The 20,275-nt window shown below is 46.2% G+C and overlaps 1 protein-coding gene and 1 non-coding gene across 3 annotated transcripts in view; both read left to right on the forward strand.

The window, feature by feature from the left end:
• Positions 1–933: 933 nt before the first annotated feature.
• The window catches only part of ADAMTSL2 (ADAMTS like 2), a 39,935-nt gene continuing 20,593 nt past the window's right edge, over positions 934–20,275 (forward strand). The window contains exons 1-11 of one of the 2 annotated variants that reach the window (XM_053374534.1): positions 934–1,312; positions 7,593–7,707; positions 9,210–9,352; positions 11,718–11,793; positions 12,520–12,622; positions 14,026–14,171; positions 16,471–16,594; positions 16,916–16,996; positions 17,572–17,747; positions 18,376–18,718; positions 19,322–19,703. In XM_053374534.1, the coding sequence (XP_053230509.1) occupies positions 7,594–7,707; positions 9,210–9,352; positions 11,718–11,793; positions 12,520–12,622; positions 14,026–14,171; positions 16,471–16,594; positions 16,916–16,996; positions 17,572–17,747; positions 18,376–18,718; positions 19,322–19,703 (1,688 nt within the window). In that variant the 5' untranslated portion in view covers positions 934–1,312; position 7,593. Of the gene's footprint in view, positions 1,313–7,592; positions 7,708–9,209; positions 9,353–11,717; positions 11,794–12,519; positions 12,623–14,025; positions 14,172–16,470; positions 16,595–16,915; positions 16,997–17,571; positions 17,748–18,375; positions 18,719–19,321; positions 19,704–20,275 lie in introns of those variants that run through there. The other variant, XM_053374535.1, reaches the window with a different exon arrangement.
• TRNAK-CUU (transfer RNA lysine (anticodon CUU)) lies at positions 10,261–10,333 on the forward strand. The gene has a single exon. It is a non-coding gene; the product is annotated as a tRNA-Lys (tRNA).

The following is a 20,275-nucleotide window of genomic DNA, read 5'->3' on the forward strand; positions in this document are numbered from 1 at the left end:
CGGGGTTCTAATTATTCATTTGGTTTATTCAGTGTTATTTTTCTAGAAAATGATGTGCCGGAACTCAATGGTGCCCATCTGCGTGGTGCCAGAAAGGAGTTCCGGCGAGTTCCGGCTGGAAAAAGCCCAGGTTTTATTGTTTACTGCTGGTTTTATTTTTCATTGCCTCTGTCCAACACACACTTTGCACAGGAGTAAGTCCCACTGAGCTCAGTGGGGCTTACTTCTGAGTAGACACATACAGGATTGCACCCTCTGCTTTGTTGAATATTATTTTACCCTGCAATCTGCTTTGAGTGGGCTATGGCTCTTAAAGGTGGCCTGGAAATATTATAGTAAGAAGTTTCACAGCTTCCCCGTGGGCTTGATGGTATATCAAATTATTTCTGACCAGTGTTTGCTCAGCAGATCAATGTGCAAAAGGCTGCATTTAGGTTCCAGAACATGGTTTTGAATCATAAGAACACAAGAACAGCTTGCTAGATGAGACCAGTGATCCATCGAGTCCAGCATGCTGTTCTTACAGTGGCCACCCCATATACCCCAATGTGGCTCCCCCCCTTCAATCTCTCCCCGAATTCGACTGCAACAGGCCTCCCACCCCCCATGATCAATTTACTGAGTCAACAGAGGCAAAGCTGGCAGCCTTTGTGGTCTCACTTGCCTGGAAACCTGATTGATTCCTGCCCGTGGTATGGAGGTGATATCGATTTGGCTGGACTCTGATGGCAGGATTAGCTTTTGCCTCGTAGACACATCTTGAGGCACAAACATTCTCTAATCCTTTAAACACACACACACACACACACACACACACCCTCATCCAGCAAGCCCGACTGCAGGAAACTGGCTAGCTGTGGTTGGCGGAACAATTGTGGGTTTGTGGGGGGGGGGGACCGGGAGGGAAAGCACCATGACTGTAATGCACAGTGGTGGTGCTGGAGGAGTGCTGAGCCGCTGAAGAGAGGCATCTCAGGGAGACTGCAGAGCTCCTAGCCCATCTGCCTGACAGCTATAAAACTGACTCAAGTTGACTTGGGATAACCGCTAAGCAGCCTCCTCCTTGCTGGAAGCTGAAGGCTCTTGGCTGCCCTTTTGAAGTCTGAGGAGAGGGGTGGGGGAGAAGACGGGAGGAGAGAGAAAGTGTGTGTCTGCAATTTCTGCACCTCCTCCTGCTCTGCTCCCTCTCAGTTTCGCCCCAGTCCTCCACCGACCAGAGCCTGTTGCACCTGGACCCTTGCAGCATCTTTCCCCCCCCTGCACTTGAAAAAGCAAGCATCTGGCTGTCTGGCTGGCTCTCACATTCTCCAAGGTAGGTTTTTTCTTTTTTCCTTTTAAAAAGAAACTCAAATTCCCTTCTTCTTTTGCTTGTTGGTGTGTGTGTGTGTTTCATGTTTAATTGCACCCACTTCACAGATTCCAAACACACACACACTTTCCTGCTAAATGGCTTTCAGGGGAAAACATATTTGCATTTTTGGTTGAGACAGAGCTTTTCTCTAGGTGCTGTGTGAGGCAGGAGGCTGTTATATAATACGAGTGTAGCGATCCCAGAATGGGCAGCCACCTTGACTTTTTCCCTTCTGTGTCCTGCTAAGTGCATTTCCTTGGAAAGTCCTCCCTGCCCCCAAATAACCAAAGCCAGAGAGGCATTTTGGAATCAATGTTCTGCTGATGGGGGTTTTCTTATTTAATATATATAGAAGTAGGAACAATAGGCTTTTTTTCCCCTCTTCCCCTCCGTCTCCAGTCTTTTGGACTGAATGAAGAATAATTATTTGGCTGGCTTTGGACCAGAGGTGGCTTGAAGCTCTAATGAAAACCAAGTGCTCTGGGTAGGTTTCAGCCACCTGTCCCAAGGATGTGCAGTCAATAATTTTGGGGATTTAAATTTAATTGGTATGGATTCTGAGCTTTGGGAAACTAAGTGCAGTGAAGCCCACAAACTCTCCTTTCTTGGACATTTTGAAGCAGAGGTTGGGTGGCCACCTGCCAGGCAATATTTGGTTGTGATTCCTGCTTTGCAAGGGGGTTGACTAGATGGCCCTTGGGGGTCATAATAGAGAGTTAGCTCTATTATTCTCTGAAAATTGACACCATGAAGGGGTGGATGAAAATATGATACTCTGTTGGGACTCCACTGGACAAAAACCTTGGCTGTCTCCATGGCCAAAAGCAAGGCTGGCCTGTGGGTCTAATTAATTAATTTATAATCTGCTTACCACATTTATATCCCACCTTCCCTCCAAAGAGTTCAAGGGGGCATGCTTAGTTCTTTTCCCCACTTTATCTTCACAATAATCTTGTGAGGTAGTTTATTGGCTGAGAGATATGTAGACTGGCCTCCAAGGTCACTCAGTCAGTTTCATGGCTGAGCTAGTCCAACACTCTAGCCACTGCACCACCTATGTAGATGTCTGGCCTGGGTTTTTGTAGGGTTCTGAGCATTGCCAGTTTTTTCTTCTGTGAAATGGGCATTTTGTGAGGCACATGACAGCTTCTTAGATTTCCTGATGTATCCCCTCCCCCGAGGCCCAAAAGGGTTAGAGACCCCTGCTGATGTGAAAGGAACGGGAGTGTGGTTTTTATGAAGGATAGAAAAAGGGGGATAAAATAGATGCTTAGAAAATTGGACGTTAAAATAACTAAGACACAGGGACCAGCACCAGGGTTGCATCAAAGTAAGTTCTGCCCAGAGTAGAGGCATTGAAATGAATGAAACGAATTCCTGCAGGAGGATGGATCAGTTGACCCACTGGGCTCCCTTCCAAATCTACCATTGTACAATTCTAATATTCTACAACTCTCAGACAGCCATGTTCATTCATTTCATTGCATCTGCTCTGTAAATGACTAATCCATGGCAGCTTCCCTGGGAGGGCATGACATGGGCAGTCAATGGGCCCTGCTCAGAGGAGCTCTGTGCTTTGGGTGTAATAAGAGCCTGCTGGATCAGGCCAATGACCCACCTAGTCCAGCATCCTGCTTGCATAATAGCCCACAATATGCCCCAAATGGGAAGCCTGCAAGCAAGACCTATGTGCAACAGCACTCTCCAGTTGTGTTTCCCACTGTCTGGTATTCAGGGATAGACTGCCCCAAGGCATGGAGGTTTTGCCATCACAGTACACCTCCACATGGAGAGCCTGCTGGATTGGATCAATGGCCCATCTAGTCCATCATCTTTTTCTTACCGTGAATAACAGGGTACCCATTATGGGAAACCCACAAGCAGGACCTGAGTGCAAAAGTCCTCTCCCCTCCCGTGGTTTCCAGAACTGGTGTTCCTGCTTCTGACAGTGGAAGTAGAACATAGCCATTGTGGTTAGCGGCCACTAATATCCTTATCCAATCATAGAATTGTCAGTTGGAAGGGATCCTGAAAGTCATCTAGTCCAGCCCCCTGCAGTGCAGGAATCCTGGGTGGGCTTGAACCACCTGCCTCCAACAAAGTTCTTTTAAAGCCACCCAGGTTGGTGTCCATTACTGTCTCTTGTGGCAGCAAATTTCATCATTTAACTAAGTGTTGTGTGAAGAAGTATCTTCTCTTGTCTGCAATGAATCTTCCAAAATTCATCTTCATTGGGTGGCCCCACAGGATTCTAAATGTTACGAGAGAGGGAGGCCAAATGTCTCTCTGTCCATTTTCTTTGCCTACTCTTGTACATTTCTAGCAGATCCCCATACAAAGTCATACATTCACACCATACTTTTAAAGCAGTGTGATATTGCTTTAAGCAGTCATGGATTCCTCCAAAGGATCCTGGGAACTGAAGTCTGTTTCAGGGTGCTGAAAGTTGTTAGGAGACCCTTCTGTTTCCCTCTGAGAGAGAGAGCTACAGTTCCCTCAGTGGTTTGCTCAACCATTCCATCTTCCCAGGGATCTCTGGGAATTATAGCTTGGGGGCCAGGTGGGAATAGGGGTATACTAACAACCCTCAGCAAACAACCCCCTTAACAAACCAACATTCTTTCAGGGAAGCCATGGCTGTTTAAAGCAGAATGCTACTGCTTCAAATGTAGGGTGACAATTTGGATGTTGGAAGATTCAGGGCAGATGAAATAAAGTCTGTCTTCACACAGCACATATTTAAACTGTGGAACTCCCTCCTACAGGAGGCAGTGATGGCCACCAATGTACAGTAATACCTCGAGTTACGAACACTGCGAGTTGCGTGTTTTTGGGTTGCGGGCTGTGCCGAACCCAGAAGTACCAGAATGGGTTACTTCTGGGTTTCGGCACTCGTGCATGCGCAGAAACGCAAAATGACATCACGCACATGTGCAGAAGCGCCAAATCGCATCACGCACGTGCGCAGACACGGTGCTTCAGGCTGTGAATGCTGCGGGTTGCAAACGTGCCTCCTGCACGGATCATGTTCGCAACCGGAGGTATGACTAGATGGCTTTAAAAGAGGATTAGACAAATTCATAGAGGAGGAGGAGGCTACAGCTGGAGCCATTAATGCTTTCGAATACCAGTTGCTGGAAATCACAGGAATGGAGAGTGTGATGCTTACCTTCAAGGTCGGGCACCTTTATGGGGCATCACCTTCTGTTCACCCCATGATCCGGTGAGGGACATGGAGTTGTGGGGTTTTCCCAGGCCAGCACAAACCCCAAAATCGGCTTCGCACCAGCCCAGGAAATGGATTACAACCTGCCTGCCAGTTGGCCACTGGCAGGCAGGCTGACCAAAGGCTCTACCCCTGCAGCAGATTAGACTGGAGCCAGCAGGCTTCACTCTGGTCCACAGTTTGGGAATTTAAACCCATCCAGCCTCCACCTCCTTGTCCAGTTCCTAGTTGGATCTCCCACCGCCTCTCTTTTCCTTGGCTCTTGGGCTCTGCATGACCTTGCTATGGACTATTGTTGGTCACCATATTCGGGGCCAGGCAGGAATTTGTCAGACTGATTCAGGGCCAGGCAGACTAACTGGATCTGTCCTTTGGTTTTGCCTGCCTCATAGCAGTTGTCACAACTTTGGGGGTTAAGGCATTGAGTAAACTTGAGTCTTCATTGGAGGGGAGGTTGTAGCCTCTGCCTGCCTCTCCAATTTTCAGGGGTATCTTGTTAAATGAATCTGAGAGGAGTTGTTTTTGTCCTGAAGCCCAGGCAGGAGCTAGGGCCATAGCACTCCTCAAGGTGACCACCCTTGTGTCATAGGGGTTGACCTCTTCAACTAGGAGTGACCCCTACAGGTATACCCCAAGAGGCAGGCGGGCAGGCTGACAATTCAAATAGTTAAACCAATGCCTTGGCAAAGGTTGTAGCCTGATTTGACCCAAATTAATGTGTGCTTTCTTGGGAGGCGGATATGGGTGCCAGGGGCGTCTGGTTCATACAATGTTTGAATCCTGTTTCTCACTGGGGCATCCGTTTGACCACTGTGACAACAGAATGGTGGACTAAATGGGTCATTGACCTGATCCACTAGTCTCTTCTTATGTTCTTTTTAAAAAATATATATCTTGGAGTCAAGGAGTTTGCCCATTTGCTACAGACAAGCTGGCTGTCCTCCCTTCTGCTTCCCAATGGGTGTAGGATGGTGGCAGCAGCCTCTGGCTGCCAAAATGGTATTATGGCCTTTCTTGCTTTGGGGGCTCTGAAGCTGCCTTCTTTGAGAGCTTCCAGAAGAGTTTGAACACCTATGGACGATCATCTCCCCATTGCTGAGCCTCACGGATGCCTGTTCTGAGCTAGTTCTTCCCCACAGTCTCTTGTTCCAGTCCTCCAAAATCTCCTTGCCTGGCTGGAACAGGACACCAAGCGACTCAGACACAGTCTGAACATCCGTGCAGCTTTAATATAATCATCCAGCTTGGGAAAATCCAGCACCTCCACTCCTGGCAGGCGGAGAGGCGGGGATGAGTAGGAAATTCGTGCTCTCCAGGCAGCCAAAGAAAGTGGGGAGTTGGGGGAAGAAGCCAGTACTACTCTGAAAGGCTGAGTTTTCTTAGAAAGGGGAATCCTCAGTGTCTCTTCTGTAAGATGGAGGAGGAGGAGCCCAAAGAGGGAAGGGTAAGTGGTGGGCAAATCTGTCAATTTCACTTTATTTAAAACCCTACATTTCTTCCAAGGTGCTCATGGAGGGGGTACATAGTCCTCCCTCTCCCCATTTTATCCTCATAACAACCCTGTGAAGTTAGGTTGAAAGGGAGTCACTGACCCCCCCACCAGGTCACACTCAGTGAGCTTCATGGCCCAGCGGGGGCATTTGAATTCTGGTCTCCCAGGTCCTAGTTCGACACTCTGACCACTACAATCCACTGCACTGGCTCTTCGTCTCAATTTATCACTTTTCCAATCTTAAGTTCAGTCAATCTCCAGATTTGTTTGTTTTTTTAAAAAAGTTTTCATGAAAAGTTATCAGCACCTTAGTACATATTTTCCCTAGTAGACACATATTTGTATATAGTTTTCCCTCATCTACACATTTACACAATGCAGTTTCTCCCAATGTTTTCACTAATACGTGCATTTTTATGCACACTTTTGCTTTAATATATGCATTTTGGGACATATTATTCGGCTGGAGAACCACACTGCAAGACAATTTTGAAGGATGGCTGCATGTTTTGGAAAGCACTGATTTGGTAGGGTTGTCTTTAAATGCAAATTGAGTTGAATTTTGCCTCCATCCCTGGTCTGGAAGCACCCATTTTTCCACATTTCCATCCAGTGAGAGGGCAGTGATTCCTGACCTCATTCCGAATTGGCTCTGTGATGACACCCTGTCAGAGGAGTCAGATTTCCCCCCACATCCCTCAGCAGAACTACACTTTTTAATGAGGGGTCCTTGGGTTTCCTATTCAAAGCTTTTCTCAGAGCAAGGGGAGAAATTCATTGCAAATTTCACACCACTGAAACTCCCTGCTTAGATGAAGCAGAGGTGTCTTAATAGACTGCCCCCCACACCTGGAATACAAGCAGAATGGCAGTTCCAAGAGGGCAGCTTGTCTAGGAGTCCCCCACACCACATTGTGATGGGGCAATTATTTATTTGACAACATTTATATGCCACTTGATTGTAAACCTCTAAGCAGTTTACAAAAATATATATATTAAGATTATCAGTAAAAATGGTTAAAAACTTTTTTAGATAATACAAATTAACGGGGGAAGAGAGAGAAGAAAACATGTCAACATCTATGTGCCTAAACAAAAATGTTTAAAGCAGGAGCCGAAAAGAATACAGTGAAAGTGCCTGCCTGATGTCAACAGGCAAGGAGTTCTGAAGTGCATGTGTGCCACACTGAAAGATCAATTTCTCACAATTGTGGGAACAAGTATCATGTGGCACCTCTAACAGTGTCAGTTCTGCAGAACAATGAGCACCTATGCAGCAAGATGGTCCTGAAGTGATGACCAAATTCCTCAGCGCTTGTTTCCTGCCAGATTTTTCATTCCTTCATTTCATAAAATTTATACACTGCTTTTTGTTATTAAAAAAATACACATGAAAGCAGTTAAACCTGCAGAGTTTAATACAGCCGTTCATAGAAACATAGAATTATAGAGTTAGAAAGGGACCCAAAAGGCCATCTAATCCAATTCTGAAAAAATTCAACCTTTGCTTCTTGCTTTCTTAGGATGAAGAGAATCAAGGGGACCTGGGAGTGCAGCTTTATTGGCGACTGCACTCACCTGAAAGGGGCTCTTGCATTCGCACTCTTCATAGGGAACGTTGCCCTGGTGATATCACAAGTGAGAATTTTCTTCATTCACAAATGTATTTAAAATATCCATATACCACCAGTTATGCTAGCACCTCCAGTTGCTGCCCAGTGACAATGGGTAAAATGCAATACAAGCAGTGGTCTAGTGGTTTGGGGGTCACCAGAGGGTGTGTGTGTCAAAGACCTGTTACTATTTCTGCAGCAGCATCCCAGAAGGTCTCTGTCTCCGGGATCCTTGAGTGGACCAATCAGCATGAAAGGGGAGGTTTGTTTAGCCACTGGGAAGAAGCCTTCTTGCCCTTTGCACTAATTGGATCCAGTCAGAGTGAAAGGAGTTGAGTCAGCCCTGAGAGTGGGCTCCTGGGGCCCCTCTGGATAAGGTACATGGGAGGAACACGAAAGAGTTTGCTCTGTAAGCTGAAAAGCTAAGCATTTAGGAACATTGAAAAGACAACGGAAGGAACACTTCCATGTCAAGAGAATGGGGTACAAGTTCTGTTACGTACAATGGCACTTCAATGAAAACACAGCTTAAGTCTCTCTGAAAGAAGATTTTGGAGCACTCCAAATGATTTGTCCACATACATGCACAGAAAATAGCAGATTTAGCTGAAAGGAAACACATGGAGATCTGCACTGATCATCCCTAATTATTACTGTTGTATAATTATAAAGTTCTTGTATAATCTTAGAAGGGGGCCTGGCTATGACTCTCATGAAGGAACCCTGCACTTCTGAATTTGCCACTACACTACTGAATGCAAGTACAGAATATGCAATACAATTTAAAATCAGACACAAATGAAGCAGTCAAGATGTACTGAAAAATGACAGTGGCAGGCATGAAGAATCAGTGTGTGTCAAAAGGGTGATAGCTCAGTGGTAGAGCGCCTGCTCTGCATGCAGAAGGTTCCAGGTTCGGTCCTCAATGGCACCCTTGCTCCGCCATGGTGAAACCCTATCCTGAAACCTTGGAAAGACACTGTCATGTGAGTGCAAGCAGTGCTTTGACAGATAAACCAAGGGTTTTACTCATTAGGCAGATTCCTATGTCTCTACCTATATCTGCTGTCAGATGCAGAATTATGAGGACTAGAATCTTACTTTATGTTTAGCTGAAGGAGCAACTGCTGAGTGGCAGAGTCCCTGCTTTGCATGCAGGAGGTCCCAGCTTCAGCCTCCAGTGGCATCTCCAGGTAGGATGAATGTCTCCTATCTGAATTCCTAGAGAACCTCTGCCAGTCCATGTCAAAGATACTGAGCAGGATGTGCCAGTGGTCTGACATGGCTGCTCCGCACAAGTATGTGCTAAATATGAGCAACCCATAAACTGGGCCTCCTGTCTTCAGTGGGGGAAGGAAGTCGAGATGCAGCTGACAGACGGGCATGAAACCTCGAATGAACTGAAGTAGGACAGAAATGGGGAAAGAATTGGTTTCAGCAGCTGAACCATGTTTGTTGAAGTATCCCTTTAACCAATCAACCCATCTCGCCTCTAATTTATCTTCTTTGCCCCTAAATGGCAAACAGGAGAACCTTCAGGCATCCAACAGCCTTGAGGAAGGCAGCGACATCACTGCCCACTGGTGGGGCGAGTGGACCAAGTGGACGGCTTGCACCCGGACGTGTGGGGGAGGAGTCAAATCCCAAGAGAGGCACTGCTTGCGGCAGAGGTAAACCCCTTGCTCCAATGAACTCATCTCACCCCCCCATCCTCTGAACAATAAAACTTTCCCATTGGTTCCAAAGGGAGCATCACAGGCAGCCTCCCTCGAATCAGGTGCCCTCAAGGTTGAACCGGGGCTGATGGGAGCTGTAATCCATAGCCATCTGGATAGGGCTTCCTGGCGGTTTGTTGCAGGAAGGATAACATTTTCAGCCAAAGGATCACTGTCCACTTGAAGGGAACCTTCAGAAGCCCACATGCGAAGGGTGGGCATGGCCAGGACAAAAGTAGGAAGGTCAGTGGCTGTGATTCTTACCATTGTGTAGCCAGATAAATTCCAGCTGCACACCGGGCAGAGGTTCCTTTTATATGCAGACATATCTTTCATTCTCCATCCAGGTAAGAGGCATTATCCCAGTTCAAAAATGCTATTCCAACCAGGCAAACACACTGAAGGAGGCGGCGAAGCAGGGGTATCAGGAGAGGTTGTGTGTGTAGCCTTGGGAGAATTTTAAGGGCCACATAAGAGGTGACATGGGACACGGGTGGCACTGTGGGTTAAACCACAGAGCCTAGGACTTGCCAATCAGAAGTTGGCGGTTCGAATCCCTGTGAGGGGGTGAGCTCCCTTTGCTTGGTCCCACCTCCTGCCAACCTAGCAGTTTGAAAGCACGTCAAAGTGCAAGTAGATAAATAGGTACCACTCTGGCGGGAAGGTAAATGGCATTTCCATGTGCTGCTCTGCTTCGCCAGAAGCGGCTTAGTCATGCTGGCCACATGACCCGGAAGCTGTACGCCGGCTCCCTCGGCCAATAAAGCGAGATGAGCTCCGCAACCCCAGAGTCGGCCACGACTGGACCTAACGGTCAGGGGTCCCTTTACCTTTACCTTTAAGAGGGGACATAATAGATTATAGCTGGGGTAGCTCAGTTGGTAGAGCATGAGATTCTTAATCTCGGGGTTGTGGGTTCAAGCCTCACCTTGGGCAAAAGATTCTTGCACTGCAGGGGGTTGGAATAGATAACTTTCATGGCTCCTTCCAACTCTACAAAATCTAGGAATCTATGATTCTAAGGTTATAACATTTAGCACAGTACGGGAAAAAATGGAGAGAGAAAAGCTTTTCTCCCGCTGTCATAACACTGGAACTCCTGGGCATCCAATGAAGCTGAGTGCTGGAAGATTCAGGAAACAAAAAATCAAGGACTTCTTCATGAATAGTTAAACTGTGGAACTAGCATCCACAGGATGCACTGATGGCCCCCACCTTGGATGGCTTTAAAAGTGGATTGGATAGGTTGATGACACAGAGTGAGTCTTGTGCTTTTAATTGATGAATACAAACAACATTTTATCAATTTGTGGTTGTTGTGTTTTTTTTGGGGGGGGGGGAGCTGCAAACACACTTCCCTAAGCCCACAGGGCACAGGAGATGTTTGGCAAAGGGATGCAGGAGGTATGCACAAGAGCACCTCTCATTCACAAAAGTCTTGGGTAGCTGCGAGCAGGAGTGGCATTTGCCCAGGACACTGAGAAGTAGACCTGCTTACAAACATCAGAGCATATTCCTCGGGGACCACCTCTTATCATATGAACCAACCTTGACCCTGCAATCACCATCTAAGGCCCTTCTTCATGTGCCTCCTCCACCAGAGATCCGGAGGATGGCAACATGAGAAAGGGCCTTTTCTGCAGTGGCTCCCTGTTTGTGGAATGCTCTCCCCAGGGAATCTCACCTGGTGCTTTCATTACATATCTTTAAGTGCCAGGCAAAAAAATTCCTCCTCTCCTAGGCCTATGGCTAATTAAACTATCTATGGCCTTTTAAATGGTGGGGAGGGATGCTTTTGTTTTTTTAATATGTTGTATATTTTTGTATTTTTATATTGCAAACTATCCTGTGATCATCAAATGAAGGGCGGCATAGAAATGTAATCAATCAATCAATCAATCAATCAATGAAATGTCACTAAGAACTACTACCTGAATTTGTTTTTGTTCTCCTCCCTCTCAGCCCATTTTTTCCTTTTGTGTCATGTCTCTGATATTGTGAGTCTGGGGGCAGTGACTGCATTCTTGCTTAGGGTTGCCATACGTCTGGGATTCCCTGGACATATCAGGAATACTGCAGTCGGCAGCAGTGTCTGGGCAGGAATTGGGAAAATCAGCAACTTTAAAGATCGACAGCTTTGTCTCCCCTGCCCTTAGCTCATCAACTTTTGTGTCTGGATTCTCTCTGGATTGTTTGAGATATGGCAACCCTAATCTTGCTGATATTTGTAAGCCATTCTGGGACCCTTTCTTTTGGATGATAATGATGCGTTTCATTTTTTGCTTGACTTGATCCCATTTCCTTTTCTTTCTGTGTTTAGAAAGAAGTCTATGACGGGGCTCGCTAATAAAACATGCACTGGGACATCAAAAAGATACCAGCTATGCAAAGTGCAAGTAAGAGAAGCATTTTCATGCTTTTTAAAAATTATTATTGAGATGCAGCTTTCACTTTTAGCTAGCAAGGTACAGATTCCATGCAGCTGTAGAAAATATGAACCAGCTACCACCACTATTTCAAACTCAGGCCACCTTCACACCATACATTAAAAGTGCTATGATGCCGCTTTAAACAGCCATGGCTTCCCCTAAATAATCCTGTTAACGTGTTGAGAGTTGCTTGCAAACCCCCTTTCCTCTCCCAGAGCTACAGTTTCCAGAGTTCCAGAGTGTGAAGAAGAATTGGTTGTTAAGCCACTCTGGAAATTGTAGCTCTGTTCTCAAGATTCTTCAAAGCCTTAATAATATGGTGTGGATATCATCATCATCATCCTCGATTAGTAGAAATAGGAACCTTCCTAATGCCAGTTGTTGGAAACCACACGAGGGGAGAGGGCTCTTGTGCTCAGATCCTGTTTGCTGGTTTCCCACAGGCATCTATCTGGCCTCTGTGAAAAGAGGTTGCTGGACTAGAGGAGCCCTGGCCTGATCCAGCAGGCTGTTTTGGTGTTCTTTTATTAGCCTGTAACAGTCCCAGGATCTTCCTGATTCCCTTGCACATTTGGGTTTTGACAGCCCACCATCAGTTCACCCACAAGGGTGGGAAAAGCCTCTGGAATGTAGAAGCAGATTCTCCTTCTCCTCCACCTCTTCCTCATCTGGACTCGTCTCTTCCTTTTCCAGCAGTGTCCCCCGAATGGCAGGAGCTTCCGGGAGCAGCAGTGCACATCCTTCAACTCCCACATGTACAACGGGCGGACGTATCAATGGAAGCCATTGTATCCTGGTAAACAAGGAGGCCTTTTGTCCAGGCGCTTTTGATAAGGCAAAGCTTACTCTCACCCCACCTCATCCAAAAAAGACAGAAAGACAGGCACACACACACACACACACACACAGAGAGAGAGAGAGAGAGAGAGAGAGAGAGAGAGAGAGAGAGAGAGATAGGGGATTTGAAATGAATGGAGTTCTCTTCTGTTCTAGGAAGGAGGCTCCAACCAGATTTTATCAGAGGAGCAAAGCTCCCCACCCACATCTTTCCCTGAGCTCAAAGGCAGTTGCAACAGCTGCTTTGAAATGACAAGAAGGGATCAGGGGAAGCATTGTGATGAACTAGGACTGGGTCAAATATCCACTAGTTTCTAATGCATATGCAGAAATGACCCTATCTGACAGCCAGTCATGAACTTGCTTATGGGTTGCTGTTGTTGTTATTTAAATTGATTAGTTGCTTTCTCTCTTTTAGTGACTTACAACAAACAAACAAACAAACCCCCGTAGATACATTAAAACATCCCACCCACTCTAAAAGGCCCTAGATAGTTAAGAGCTAAAGGCTTGGTTTAAAAGGAATGTTTTTGCCTGAAGATATGTATAATGATGGCATTAGGCAAGCCTCCTGGAGAGAGCATTGCACAAGCAGGGAGCCACCACTGAAAAGGCCTTGTTCACGTGTTGCCACTATCTGGGCTTCCTGTGGAGGCAGAGACATGAAGAAGAGCCTCAGATTATGATCAGAGGTTAGAACGCCACTTCAAGGTAGATCAAATACTTTTCCATATTTTGAGACGCCACCTCAGTGTGTGAAAAGTGCACTCAAAAATTTGTGTTATTTACAGTTGTGATGCATCCATAATGTGTACTTTATGGGGAAGCACACTGGAAAATACCTATTTGGAGGAAATTTGTTCCATAATGTGTATAATAATGTGCATAACAAGCACATTTTAATTTTAAAGGCAGAAGTTTCATGGGTTCCCTCTCCCCCAAACAAATCTACACAAAACAGGGTAGGGCAGGCTTTCCACTGAGTAACAGTGAAAATGAAATGGGATGTCCTAGCCACCATGGAGACTATGCTCTTCCTTCACAGTCAGAGGCAGTAATGTTTCTGAATGCCAGTTGCTGGAAACCAAAAGAGGGGAGAGTGTTCTTCTGCTCAGATCCTACTTGCTGGTTTCCCATTGAGGTATCTGGTCTGCCACTGTGAGAACAGGATGCTGGACTAGATGAGCCCCCTTTGGTGTGATCCAGCTGCAGAGCTCTTCCTATGTCCTGATGTTATGCTATACTTTCTACCCCACAATGATGGATATTTTGCTGGTGACATTTAATAAGCGTGCATTTGTGTGTGAGCGTGTGTGTGTGTTTGGTCAGTGTGTGCAATATCATTTGTCCTCCTATCTCCAGATGACTATGTCCACATCTCCAGCAAGCCCTGTGATCTCCACTGCACAACCATCGATGGTCAAAGGCAGCTCATGGTCCTGGCTCGGGACGGGACGTCCTGTAAATACTCCGATTTCCGTGGGGTTTGCGTTTCTGGAAAATGTGAGGTTGTTAAACATTATAGCAACCATATTGTCAGCCCAGGGGGTGGGGGAGATGGGACAAGAAGAGGGGGACACACAAATGACCCTGTTGTGGGGAGCCCAGAATCTGGGAGATGGGTGCTGACCAGTGGGGAACTGCATGGCCATTGTGGGGTGAAGTTGCATTAGAGGCTGCTGGAATTTGTAGTTCTGCAGAGTATTCCCTCGCGTCAACTTCCACTCTCAGCATCTGTAAAGATCCCAGGGGAGAAAACCTCCAGGATAGGCTTCTTCCAGCAACATTTGTGAGGAAGTGATGGGTGGGCAAGATCTCTATTGCACCACATGTCCAAGAAGTGAAATAGCAGCCAGCAACCCCTCCTTCTTACCTGTTGGCCAAGGTGACATTGAATATCATTTGATGTGGGGCTTGGGGCACAGGAGGGTGTCTTGGACCAGGAGCAGAGAGAGAGGATCCAAGCCAGGAGGACTGGAAGCACAGCCAGCTAGTGAGGATCTCTTTGGTCCGTGTGTGGCAATGATGGCCCCCAACTTGGATGGCTTTGAAAGAGGGTTGGGGAAATTCATGGAGGAGGAGAATGCTACCAGTGACTACTAGCCATGATGGCCATGCTCTGGTCAGAGGCAGTATTGCTCCTGAATGCCAGTTGGGCTTCTTCATTCTACATTGGATCACTTTGGCCTGATCCAACAGGCTTTCTTATGTCATGGTGGAGAAGGCTACCCATAGCTAGTACCTCCTGTGCTTCAAGGCAACAATACCACTTGTTGGAAACTGTAATGGGGAGAGGGCTCTTGTGCTTACGTCCTGCTTGCAGGCATCCCATTGGGGCACTGGTTGGCCACAGTGAGAAGAAGATCTGGACTAGATGGGCCACTGGCCTGATCCAGCAGGGATCTTCTTGTGTTCTTATGTGTGAAAACAGTGTGTGTGTGTGTGTGTGTGTGTGTGTGTGTGTGTGTGCATTGAATGTGGGTGAGACTGTGCGGGGTGGTGAGCATATAAGTGTATGTGAATGAGTGTGAATAGGGAAGTGGGATGTTTTAAAAATCCAACCAGTTTTTTTGGGGGGTGGGGTGGGGAGGAGAAACATTAAATAAAAATATTTTTGCTCCCTGCCAGGGATGGGGCTGGTCTCACCTTTGGGAGTCAACTCTGCAATGGTGGGCAGGGTTTGGGTTTGGGGGGATGTCACAGTTAAGGCCCCATCTTGCATTCCCACCAGCCAGAGTACTTTTCATGGTGGGAGATGCGGTGGGGCTTCTGAAGACAATTTCAGCCTGCAGGCTGCTTCATACAGGAGGAGGCTGATCTTTCAGATATCCTGGCCCTGACCCATTTAGGGCTTTGTAGGTAAGCATCAGCACTCTGAACTGGACCCAGAAGCCAGAGCAGTTTGCTTGTGATTTATTGAACAATCTTCCATTCCTCCTTTTTAAAGAGAAGCTGAGAAGGCCCTAGCTCAGTGATAGAGTATCTGCTTTGCATGCAGAAGGTCCCAGGTTCAATCCCCAGTGGCATCTCTAGGATAGAACCCCTACATGAAACCCCGGAAAGCTGCTGCTGGTCAGTGTACTGAGCTAGATGGATCAATGCTCTTCAGTAGGAAGCAGCTTCCTTTGTTCCCAGGAAGGGCTGTAACTCAGGCAAAAAGCCCTCCCCTCGGTCACCACCAATTGTACTCAGGTCAGCATAATGTTGTGAAATAGGTTGCAGGGAATGCCATCAGCAACTGGTTGGCCAGTGTGAGAAGAGGATGTGGACCAGATAGGCCTTTGGTCTGATCCAGCAGGGCTCTTCTTAACTGATAGCTGAGAATGGAACCTCCAGGCCCAGAGGCAGCTGATTGGATTCGCAGGTGGGGAGAGCTGTTGTTGTTCTCAGGTCCTGTTTACAGGATTCCCATTGGTTTGGCCATTCTGAGAACCGGATGTTGGACTAGATGGGCCTCCTCTGGCCTGATCCAGTAGCCAGACTTTTCTTGACTTAGTGTTGCCTTGGCTGTTTGCATCCCACCACAGCCTTCTTCCACAGGACTGTTTAGAAGGCTCTAACACCCCAACATTTTTAGTTTGTTCAGCCTGATTCTGATGCGGATCTATGACTATGTGATATTTACAGGGGCTTCATAACATGAAGGGGTAGAACAGAGGGCTCTCCATCACACACAGTGCCGCTGGCCCTGAGATTACTGCTGCCAAACACACAGAGACACAGCCCAAAGTGTCAGCATGATATTTGAATTGCAGTGACTGTGCCCCTCTACCTGACCCTTGACACTCTATTTTACACTGTTTCCAGCCCATTGGATGTGACGGGATCCTGTTCTCAACTCACACGTTGGACAAATGTGGTGTTTGTCAAGGAAATGGGAGCAGCTGCACTCACGTGTCCGGGAGTTACAGAAAGGGAAATTCACATCTTGGTAAGGCTGGAGGGGTATTTTGTTCTTATGGGGTAAGGCTTGCCAATCCTTGAGCAAGATGCAATCGTGGGCAGGTGAATTTGTGCATGATCAGGGATGTGGGGAGTCTGGGCTTCCTTGCATCTGGGCTGCGGCAAATTTGCCGCCACCTCCCTCCACAACTCCCCCGCCCCTTTTCAAAGGACCAACATTGAATCAATTAAAAAAAAGGATCCTTCAGTCATTTGAGAATTTGCTCCTGTATATGAAGAGTTATTCCCAGCCTAGGACTGTTAACTCTTGCAAAGTTTGCTTTTCATACATGGATGCAGTTTTCCACAGGCTATTCTCTGGTCACACACATCCCCGCCGGAGCAAGAGACATCCAGATCGTTGAACGGAAGAAATCTGCTGATGTTCTGGGTGTGTATGGTGCCAGGGGCAGGAATGAAGCTGAATGTTTATAATTTTATATTTCTGCGAAAATGAAACTGTTTGACAAGTAGCTTATTAGCCAAATCGGTATGTGAAATTCCTGGCCTCTTTGGGTTCAACCTTCCTCCCACCTCTTGATTGCCTGTTCCCCTAGCTTCCAAAACATATTTGCCTGTGTGGTCTTTATCTGCCAACAGTTAAATGCCCTTCTGATTCTGAGACCCCACGTTACATTTTGCTTCGCCAACCCAACTTTCCCCTTCCCTCACAGAACTGGCACTGCATGTCAGCCCTTTGCCAACTACATTGAGAAGTTGGGATGTTTATAAAGACTCCGGGTTCAGCAAAAAAAAAAAAAAAAAGTTTCCACCAGAGGCTTGCAAATGTTAATGATAAGAAAGTTACTTCTTCAAGCTAACAATCTGAAACACACAAAAGAAAAAGGCGTTGGGATGGAGGAGGGTGTAAAGTCATACTTGCTTAGCACGTAGCAGAGATTGAGGTGTCTTTAAGATGACTTGTTCTAAGGCGTGGGAATTCTTTGCCTCTGCTGACTTCTGCAGCTGTTGCGGATGAAGCTGGCTACTACTTCTTCAATGGGAACTACAGAGTGGACAGCCCCAAAAACTTCAACATCGCAGGGACTGTTTTCAAGTACAGGAGACCAATGGACATTTATGAAACTGGCATTGAATACATTGTGGCCCAAGGGCCAACCAATCAAGATTTGAACATTATGGTAAGTGTGGAGGGCTTTTTCTTTGTACCTAGAGATAGGTGGTCAATTTAGGAACAAGCAAAAACAAGTCTGTTTGCAAGTAGGGCCGGAAGAATCTAGGGGTTAGAATCTGGGGAAGTGCCACAGCTCAGTGATAAAACACCTGCTTGGCATGCAGAAGGTCCCAAGTTCATTCCCCACGAGTATCTCCAGTTAGGGTTGGGAGTGACCCGTCTGAAACTGTGGGGAGCCTCAATCAAGACAGCACTTGACAATACTTAGCTAGCTGGACCCAATGGTCTGACTCAGTATAAGTCAGAGAACATACCCACTGAAATTAGTAGAGATGACTAACTTAGGTCCATTAATTTCAAAGGGTCTAGCCTGAGATTAAGTGAGAACCTGAGTGTGATAGCCTGAGAACTTAGATGGATGCAGGTATCAGTTTCTCATTTTTCCAGTCATGCGTTCAGATCATCCCATTTCTATATCAATTTGCATTTTCCCCAGTCGGTGCAAAAATCCCTATGCATTTTCATGCATGTTTCTCCTAAACTTACTTTTAATGTAATTTTGCTTGATATTTTTTCAAGCCGTTTCCTCTAATATAATGCATGTTCTTATGTTTGCTATTCCTCCCCACTTCCAGGTCTGGAACCAAAACGGTAAAAACCCATCTATAACCTATGAATATACCCTTCTGAGGAAGCCGCATTCAAAAAACGTCCAGCCCATTTATTACACCTTCTCCGAGTCGGACAGTGGAGAAAGCAGAGAGATTGATGCAGAAGAGCCTCTGGGTTTTGTTCAGCACAATGCAAGTTTCTTTGGAACCCTCTCCAAAGAGAAGATCCATCTGGAAAACCAGGTGTTTGGAAGGAAGGACACCATTGAAGACCTAGACTTGAGCAAAATCCAAGAGACGAATGAAGTCTATGAAAGAACAGAGAGCAATGACTGCGACCCAACTCTGAAGGGCAAACAGGCCAAAGGTGAGGTGAACCCCAGGTCTTCACACCAGCTGTAGTTCATTCATTGCTAGGGCAGTGACTGTTCATGATGCAAACTCTTGGCCTACAGATTAATATGCTTCTTTCACTATTTTAGCTAGAGTTCTAAAACAACAACATACATCTCAAAAATTTGTACAAGCTGGATGGAATTGACTTCAGAAATTCTCCTGTAATGCTGAACATTCGCCTCCTGGTAGACACTGAATATTTCAATATTCATTCGCTGTTCATGAAGCACTTAATATAGCTATATTTTGACATAAAAAGATGCTCAACTTCAATATTTGACTTCATCACTGACATGCAATAGTATCTGGGGTCTGACAGGGAGGGCTTATAAGATTTCAAATTTGATATCTGGCAAAAGCAAGGACACTGTGAAATGAGAGCCATTGTGGAGTAGTGGTTAGAGGCCTGGAAGATTAGGGTTCAAATCCCTACTCAGCCATGAAGCTCACTGGGTGACCTTGGACCAGTCACTCAATCTCAGACTATCCTATCTCATGGGGTTTTTGTGCAAATTTGAAAAACAAATCTATAATTTTACAAATCTCTTGATTTCATTTTCCTTCTCTCCCCCAGATTCAAATGCAACCCAATCCAATTACATGGTGGACGGAATTGGGAGAGATTTTGACTCCAGACTTGCATCCAAAGAATTCCTTTCTGAAAATGCTATCACCCATAAACTTTTGGAAAAGACATCAGACTCAAAAGAATCAGTCCAGAACAAGACGGCAAACAGCATCTTTTCCCCAAGGGACCCTGTTAACTCTGTTGGTTCGCACATGGACAGCCTTTATGTTGATTATGATGACGGTGATGATATGATCGCTTATGCCGTCAACAGCAGCTTCCTGGAGCTGAGCAGTGACAAAACCATCAACACATCTTCAGAGACTCAGTTTCCAAATGCCACCATCTTGGTCACTAGTCCTCAAGGGAACAGAACCCACAAAACAAGGTAAGAGGCCTTGAGGTGTTCCTTTCCAACTGAGATTTGATCTACTATATTTCAACTACTGGAGACATTGGGTTGTATCCAATGTTAATCCTACTCAGAGTAGAACCCATTGGAAATCGCTGCATGTGACCAAATTAGGCACATTAATGCCAATAGGTCTACTCTGAGTACAACTTTGCTGGATCAAAACACATTGCCCTTCCTTTAAAGGTTGGTTCTGTGTTGGTGTTCCGTGTTGGTTCTGATTGTGGCTACTTGGTGTCAAAGGAAGATCCTCTACACATGCTGAGGGGCACACTGCATTGATAGTTGGATCAGGATCGACCAAAATGGCTTTATTGTTAAGTTTAGACTTAAGCAAGGAGAAACAGTCTAGACTAGGTTTACATGGGCATGTTTTTCTGTGTTATTTTTGACATCCTCCCGGTTCTTACGTCAGTGGGGAGAGGAGAAATTCACATTTTGATGGGACTGCCCCAAATCCATAGTTTCCAAAACAATCCACCAGCTGAACCTCAGCTCCCCTTCAAAAGTCTCCCATCTCCAAACTTTGCCACACAGTTTTTCAACCA

The sequence above is a fragment of the Podarcis raffonei genome, chromosome Z (assembly GCF_027172205.1).
Source record: "Podarcis raffonei isolate rPodRaf1 chromosome Z, rPodRaf1.pri, whole genome shotgun sequence".
Lineage (NCBI taxonomy): Eukaryota > Metazoa > Chordata > Lepidosauria > Squamata > Lacertidae > Podarcis > Podarcis raffonei.